This window comes from Cibotium barometz, chromosome 44 (assembly GCF_041138505.1).
Source record: "Cibotium barometz isolate CiBa-2024 chromosome 44, ASM4113850v1, whole genome shotgun sequence".
Lineage (NCBI taxonomy): Eukaryota > Viridiplantae > Streptophyta > Polypodiopsida > Cyatheales > Cibotiaceae > Cibotium > Cibotium barometz.
In genome coordinates, this window is record NC_141089.1 from 30,099,805 (window position 1) to 30,108,088 (window position 8,284).

Consider the following 8,284-nt stretch of genomic DNA (forward strand, 5'->3'; position numbering starts at 1 on the left):
CGGTGATCTCCATGAGGAGATATATATGCAGCAGCCAGAGGGTTATGCAGTGAGTGGAAAGGAGAAGCTTGTATGCAAGCTGAAAAAGAGTCTTTATGGGCTCAAACAGGCACCAAGGGAATGGTATCATAAATTTGATACATTCATGAAATCTCAGAAATTCAGGAGAAGTGACATAGATCACTGCTTGTACACCAAGAAAGCTTTGGATGGCAGTCTATTGATCCTCATCTTGTATGTTGATGATATGTTGATTGCCGGGAAATCTCGTAAAGAGATGGATGCCTTGAAGCAGAGGCTGCATCAAACCTTTGATATGAAGGATTTGGGTGATGCAAATCACATCTTGGGTATGCGGATACTTCGGGACAGAAATCAGCATGTGTTGTATTTGTCTCAGAAGGAATACATTGGCAAAGTCTTGCAGAGGTTCAATATGGACGGGGGGAAGAAGACTAGTACTCCTTTGCCTCCATATGTGAAACTCAGTGCTATGGACAGCCCACAGTCGGATAGAGACAGGGCTGATATGGCCAAGGTTCCGTATGCTTCAGCTTGTGGCAGTCTCATGTATGCCATGGTTGCTACTAGGCCGGACATTGCATTTGCAGTGGGAGTGGTTTCTAGATACATGGCCAACCCTGGCAAGAAGCATTGGGAAGCAGTGAAAGGTGTCATGAGATACCTGAAGGGCACACAGGATATGTGCATTTGCTTTGGCAAACAGGATGCATTAGTGCATGGTTACACGGATTCGGATTATGCCGGTCATCCAGATAACCGGAAGTCTACTACCGGTTATCTGTTTACATTCACAGGAGGTGCTGTGTCATGGATATCCAGGATGCAGAAGGGCACTTTGCCTTTAAGTGGGAGGTTGTTGGGGTAAAGGCATTATGCCCACCCTTATAGTGTGTACAAGCCCATAAGTTATAGTACATAGTACACTTAGTACTTTTAATGTACTAAGTGCACTATGTGTACTAGTGCAATATACATGTGTGATAGGGGAGTCACACACTCATATCTTCATGAGTTGACTTATCCCCACAACTCTCTCTCTCTCTCTCTCTCTCTCTCCCTTGTTCTCTCTGTGTATGTCTCCCACATGAATTAACCTAACCCTAATTCCCCCATTTCAAAATCCACACTTGGGCTAGTTTATCTGTGCTCCAGATGCACGACAAAAAATCTCAATTGCCTTGGCGAATCTCTAGAGGTTCCCCTTGGCCCCCGACAGGTATGCTGCTGTGTCGTTGGCGAACTCGGAATCAAGAAGCTCCTCCTCCACTTGGATGGGGAGACGTAGTCCTTGGAGTTCGGTCTCCCGGATGGAGAGAAAAGTGCTCATGGCCTCAGTGCGATGAACATGAAGAGATAAGGTGCTAGAGGGATCCCTTGCCGGATTGAGCGTGAAAGCGGAAATCTATCACCTTTAGCACTTTGAATAAGAACCTGGCTATGAGAAGCCGAGTAGAGTCCCGAGAAGCCTTTGGGAAACCCATCCTGCACATCGTCCCCTCCAGAAAGCCCCAATCTACTTTGTCATTGGCTTTCTTGAAATCTAGGAGGAGCACAATTAGATCCTGCTGTCGCATCCTAGCTGAAGCGGTTGCCTTCCAGAAGGTGAAGACATTGTCGAGAATACTCTGATCTTGAACGAAACCGGTCTGTGTACCAGGAATCAAGTTGGGGAGGAATGGCTGCAATCTCCGGATGATGGCATTGGCTAGAATTTTGTAGGTTGTCCCTAGGAGGGTGATGGGTCTCCACTGTCGGTTCTCCAATTTGTCACCACCCTCCTTGGGAATCAAGTGGATCGAACCCTCCGACAACCTCTCCAACATGGCTCCTGTAACCATTATCTTGTTTTGAAGGTAGCCTAAGGCCACCTTCCATGAGATCCCAATGTTGCAGAAATAAAGAGGTTGGAAGACTGTCTTCTCTTGGGTATTTTCCCCTAGGTAATGCCATCATAGCCTCTGCCAACACCTCAGATGTGAAGGGGGTCAAGAAGAAAGTCATAAGAGCGTGAGGGACCACCTCTCTCGTGTGCTGCCACACCCGGTCATGCCCATCCAGCACCTGTGAGGAAATGGGGGCACCGGTGGTGAGAAGAGTGTTGAAGAAATCGCTAAAAGAAGCTTGCTTAATGTGAGTCGGAGAGGTGGAAAATGTCATTCATTAATAAAGATTGGAATTTATCGGGATCTTCAGTCAGAGTAGGATGGGCACGGTTTCCTGTTTAGCACCCACAAGATGTGAGAGCAAAAGGATGAAAGGACCAGATATAGGAGAGATTAGAGCAAAACAACATAGCATGAAATGGGTGAGTGAGTGTATATATAATGGTGAGTGAAAACATGTACAAGAGGCCCTTTGATATGAGGTGACTCTATGAAGAAGACTAGTGCAGAAGCAAAGAGGATGTTGGAGCTGAAGCACGGTCGATGACGAAGGCTTGTGTTGATGTAAGGCAAAGGCACTCTGAGAGGTGGTCGGTGTCGAAGGCTCGCGTCGGTGGATGCAAAGGCATTCCAAGGTGGTAGTGGGTAGCGGAAGGTAAAGTGATGCTGAAGTGATGATGAAGTGATGCAGGCTGTGGTGATAAGGGTGCTATTGTACCTGATGGGTGATGAAGAGCAGAAAAGGCTGCCGTCCCGAGTGGTGGTGGTGCAAGCTCTGGTAAGGGTGCTGCAATACCTGAGTGGTGGTGAGGAGCAGAGAGGGCTGCCGTCCCGAGTGGTGTGAGATGGTGAGCAGAGAGTGGGCTGCTGTCCCAAGGTAAACTGTAGAAGAAAAACGATGATGAACTGTAGCATAGAGTGGGCTGCTGTCCCAAGGTAAACTATAGAAGAAAAACGATGAAGTATTGTAGCAGAGATTGGGCTGCTGTCCCAAGATATGTATTTATGTAGCAGAGAGGGCTGCTGTCCCATGAGCTGAAGATAAAACGATGGTGTGCTCTACTGTAGCAGAGAGGGCTGCTGTCCCATGAACTGATATGAAAAGCAGCAACAGCAGCAGATCAAATCGTGGTACCTGATATGGTCTATAAAGTGGTACAAAAGACTGAATGAAGAGGCAATGCTGTATATAGTCAAGGGGGCTGCTGGTTGGCCAGTGAAAGGACAGCAAGACACAAAAAAGATAGATAAAATCTAATAAATCCAGAATAATCCAGATAAATCCCCTTTTTAGGGGCTGGATAAAATGCCATTTTCAGGCACAAGATTCCTTGATGGGCCTGTGCTGGTGGGTGCACTTTTACCTGTAACCAACATGATTGCCTTTCTTGCAGGATCTAAAGTCTAGATGCTGTTTTTAAGGCGTCTTAGGATTTGGCCTCAAGTACTTAACATTTAACTAGTAGGAATGGGGGGCTTAAAAAATCATCACACTTATGCTAGTCATGTTTAAAAGTGTGACATGACTTTTTTAAACGTTTGTTTTAATCATTTAAGTTTGTTGATTGTTGGGGTTTTGGGTTAAGATGTGTTGGGGATCCTGCTGATTTCATAATAATAGTGCTCTCTTGTTTGGGTTTGTCAGAGAGAGGAAAAGAAGCGGGAGTTGCTGGACTGTGTGGCAAATCTGCAAAGAACACGGATAATATTGAAGGTTTGCAAGTTCAACTTGACTCATATAGAAATCCTTTTACATGTTTTGCATATTTATACATGTTATCTTCATGATTTCTTGCTTCAACTATGGAGCTTCGACATGAAAAGGGGTCATTTTCTAATTGAAGTTGTAGGATTGATTCCTAATTAATTACAGGTAAGAATCTTTGATTTGTGAAAGTGTATGGAAACAATGGGCACTTGAATGCGAACAATGGGTAAATGGGTTTTTTATAGGCCTGCACAGACACACAGACTGAGGGAGGCGAAAGAAGGGGAAAGTCGGTGGTGTGTGTGTGTGTGCAGCTGCACTATAAAACCTGCTGTGAATGGGGGTTTGAAACACAAGCTATCAGTAGATGGACCCTCGATGTAACCCTTGGTGTCCCGCCTGATATAGAGTGGCAATGGGCAACATCCTGTATGGGCTCGGTCTATCCATGATATCTGGTTAGAATATATAGGGTGTGCTTGTGTTTTCTTTATCTTTGTCTTCTCATTGAACTGAAGCTCTTTATATTGATTGCAGCATGATACTGAGCTGGATGATGAGCTGGTTATGGATGAGAGCACGACAATATCGACCCCATTTCCATGTAAATCAGCTGATCTTTTGAATGGGCATCTGGTTATGCATCCTTCTGGAGAGATCACACCTCCTTGCAATAATGGTGCAGTGATGTTAGACCAAGGGGAGAATTCAAAGAGCACATGGAGGAAGAGGAGGGTTCCTTATCAGGCGCGTGGGCGGCCTTCAAAGAGGGTGAGACTAGAGCTCTAGTTTTTGCGTTCATGTTAACTGAAGAGTCCTCTGTTAGGAAGAGACTTACTGGTTCGGGATGTTACTCAGGTCACAACTGTAGACTCTTTGGAGCCAGTGTTGCTTTTCGTGAAACCGCTTGACTCAGAAAAGCTAGCGGCTGCAGGGATTGTGCCCCCTTTGGATCCCCTGGGTTCAAACGGTACGAGTGATTCATCATCACCACCATATCATTTCCAGGGTCGAATCGGTAGAGGTGGCCGCTTGATTTTCGACCGTTGGAATCCTCTCACCCGGACACCCATAGGCTGTAGTAATAGATTTTCAGGATTTCCTAGAGCAACATTAACCAGGTCTCACCCCCCTCCGCCCAGGTTAAACACAGAAAAAGAGAATGTAGATTCTGATTTTGTTACTGCTGATGACACTAGCTTGGACAATTTGAGGACTCCATGACCGTCTAATGATAAGAAAACCACACCTACTACTCACGACAAAAGTGGTTCTGTTGATCTTCCATTAAGAGGTTCTCACCATTCAGCCTAAGCGAGGCTCTTTGTATCAGTAATTTGCCTTGTGTATATTTCACTTCTTTTGATGCTCTCCAGGCATATCAGCAGAGGAGGCCGGTCCCACTTTTATGTCAAGAGGCGAAGTAGCGGCCTATGGTGGTTTTGAGAGATCATGTTTGTGGTATATGAGCATATGCCAAACCCTTCGTTCACCTCTGGTAACTTGCTGATATTGATGTTTTGAGGCATCTAGCCAACCTTGTTCCCTCTGTATACTTGCTGATTAGTGCAACAATTTTTTCACACATGCCAGCATGTATGATAAGGTTCACATTGTCTCCTTATGACAGTCTTGCATGTGTTCTCTCTATTGCATCTTGTTCAATGGAAAGGTAATTTTCAGTTGATGACAATCTCGTGAGGCCTGCTGCTTCGGTGTTTGAGTCCTTTTATATGGGCTTTTGAGCATCATGTTGATATGGGTGAACACCTGCAATAAAAAGTTGCAGATGTAGTTTATGAAAAATTAATGATAGATTGTGCAGTTCATGTGTGTCTGTGTGTGCGCAAATATATGCTACCCAATGCCAATGCCATGTACAAGGAGGGTGACCAGCAGGCTCCTGTAGGGGAAGGCCAACCCAAGGCCTTTCCGAGCTGTCATCATGGGTTGACTGAGGTGAGAAGCAACTTATTTAGCAATAGACATAGCGACAAGGATAATAGGCTCACTCTGAAGTGATTGTGATGGGGAAATCAAAGTGTGCTTGACACAAAAGCTTTAATCGGAATTTTGGGGATTCATGGTGATTGTTTGCTAGATATGTGCACGATAGGTTAGATTCTGGAGAGAATGTTGTTTTGAGGGTATAATGTTTATGGCTGCTCTTACGGAAAATAGATCTTGATGCTCACACAAAAATCGTCCTGATTGTACAATGCAAGGCATGAATTTATAGAATGTGACTATATTTATTACTCCTTAGAACCAAGGAGAAATCATTTCATTCTCTCTCAACTCAGTTTTTGCCATGATGATTAAGTGATTGCGATGGGGAAATCAATGCGTGCTTGACACAAGCTTTTGGAGATTGCTGGCAATTGTTTTCTTGATCTAGGTGTGATAAGTAGACTCCAGAGTTTCTAGAATGCAAATACGCTTGTTGCCTTACCCAAAGCTGAATGCCAAATGGAAAAGTAAAACTTTATGTACATAGTTGCTTAAAACTAGAATTAGTGTGAGTGGGCAATTTTTAACTTTTCTCTAGCCTAGTGTGAAAGCTAGTGATTTGTATATAAGTGAATTTTGACATTTATACACATTTCTTTTTCCTTGCAATAGAATACTCGTAAGTTTTTCCTTTTGTACTCTTGCTTGCTTGTGCTCTATTTAATTCTTGCACGTTTGCTTGCTTGAATAGGTTTGATTGTAGGCATCTCTCCTTGTTAGCTTCTTGTCCATCCACCTCTTATACGAGAGAACCACCATGAAGACCATTCTCTTCTTGTCTCCAATGTAGGCAAAGAGGGCTCTTCCTTAGCCGTGGTGCATTTTGGTTTGACAACGGAGTGAGGATGTGACAGGCAAGCTAGCACACCCACATTGGGGAGTTGCATTTGGGATTGTTGTTTGCATTAGTTCATTCTGGTTTCATACTTGGAAGGGGAATAGCTTGATTTTTTTTGATGATTTGCATGATTTTGAAGCCCACAAGGTTTTGATCTTCTTGTATTCTATCAAGAAACAGCTTAGCATTTGTGAGTAGAGTGTAATCCACTCTGAAAACAATGTGAGTAGAGTGTAATCCACTCCGAAAACGAAGAGCTTCATTTGGTGTGGATTAGAGTTTGAAAGTTGTTTTCTGTTCGTGCATTTCATAAATTTTCTTGCATTGTTGGAATTTATAGCTTAGAATCAACCCAAAACAATTAAAAAAACACATGTACAACCACCATTATTTAGGATTAGGAACTTTAATCACCTTGATAAAGACTAAAAATTTCAAAAAACTCCAAAAACCAAGCTAAACTATCTTTTGGTTTAGAAGATGTAAACCTAGAATCCCATGAAAAAAAGACGTGAGTCTAACAGATGGATCTGTGAGTCTAGAGTTTGCAAACATGGGCCGTGAGTCTAGAGGCATGAATCTATAGACGTAAGCTACAAACTTCTAGAGAAGATAGGAAAGCCCAATATTGTACTAGCCAACTAAAATTGCCTTGAAGACTTATAATAATGACACACCTATTCATGTCCAATAAATATTTTATACAATGTGTACTAGTAATAAAAATCAAGAAAAAATATTCTCTTATAATTATTGGAGCATTAAGTATATTTATTACCCAAGTGAACCATAGGTCTTAAGCCCAATACAATACTTGGAATAATTTGTGCCCAAGTAGGTCTATTTCATAAAAATAATAAATCGTGAACCTATTTTATAAAAAAATCCATGAGCCCAAGAAGACGTGAGCCATGAATTGAGACAACATGAGCCTACAAGACGTGAGCCATGAATTGAGAAGGCACGAGTCCATAAGCTGTGATTCAATAGGTGTAAACTTACCACACGTGACGTGAGTAGCTCACCAAACGTGCGTGACCCTATTTCATATAGTAAAAGGTATAAGTCCACTAGACACAATCCTACAAAGCGTGCTCTGTGGGCCTATAGACGCGAGTCCACATATATGAATCCTCATACGTGAGTCGGCATATGTGAGCATATAGATGAGATATCAATAATAGAAAAACAAGATTTAAAAAACCAAAAAATCTAAACTAATTATTTTCTTTGCAACTCAGGTAGAACACATATGCTTGAATCCATTTAGAGTTGTGCACTAGAGATCGATTCACTAGAGAGAAACCCTTTGATGCGAACACATTTTGAACTAATTATTGAAAATAACAATTCAGTCGAGTGTAGTGCATCAACCAATATCTCCTCAAACCCACTGAATCTTCATTCTCAACAAATGGCCGCCACTCATCAACACAATGCTTCCTTGCTAAGAAGGTAAGATTCCTTCGAATCTATTGTAAGCAAGGAGCTTTGGGACGACACAAACTAATTAAATGCAATTGTGACATGAGGAAAAACAAAACCTTTGGAAATAAGAGCCGTTATGCTTTGGCCCAAGCTGGGGCATAGCCAAAGCAGCTCAACAACCAAACTTATGACCAATTAGGACATGTTTCTTTTGTAGTACTATTAAGGACGAGTATTCCACAAGCCACTTAGTAAAGCACACACAATGCAAGCGGGAGTACCACTCTAATGAAAGCAACTCAAAAGCATGATACTCAAAAGTTAAACTAGTAGAAGTTCACAACCATGATTACTTGGAGTTTTTCATGTCCAAAAAATTTGTTTCAATAAGCA

General features: G+C 42.6%; 1 protein-coding gene across 4 annotated transcripts in view; it reads left to right on the forward strand.

The window, feature by feature from the left end:
* Positions 1–5,308, forward strand: part of LOC147613186 (enhancer of polycomb-like protein 1) — a 62,085-nt gene extending 56,777 nt beyond the window's left edge. For 2 of the 4 annotated variants that reach the window (XM_086782452.1, XM_086782453.1), the window contains exons 10-13: positions 3,553–3,621; positions 4,153–4,219; positions 4,301–4,386; positions 4,474–5,308. In XM_086782452.1, coding sequence (XP_086638578.1) covers positions 3,553–3,621; positions 4,153–4,219; positions 4,301–4,386; positions 4,474–4,839 — 588 coding nt within the window. In that variant the 3' untranslated portion in view covers positions 4,840–5,308. Of the gene's footprint in view, positions 1–3,552; positions 3,622–4,152; positions 4,387–4,473 lie in introns of all 4 variants that reach the window. The other 2 variants (XM_086782450.1, XM_086782451.1) reach the window with 1 other exon arrangement.
* The last annotated feature ends 2,976 nt before the right edge of the window (positions 5,309–8,284 follow it).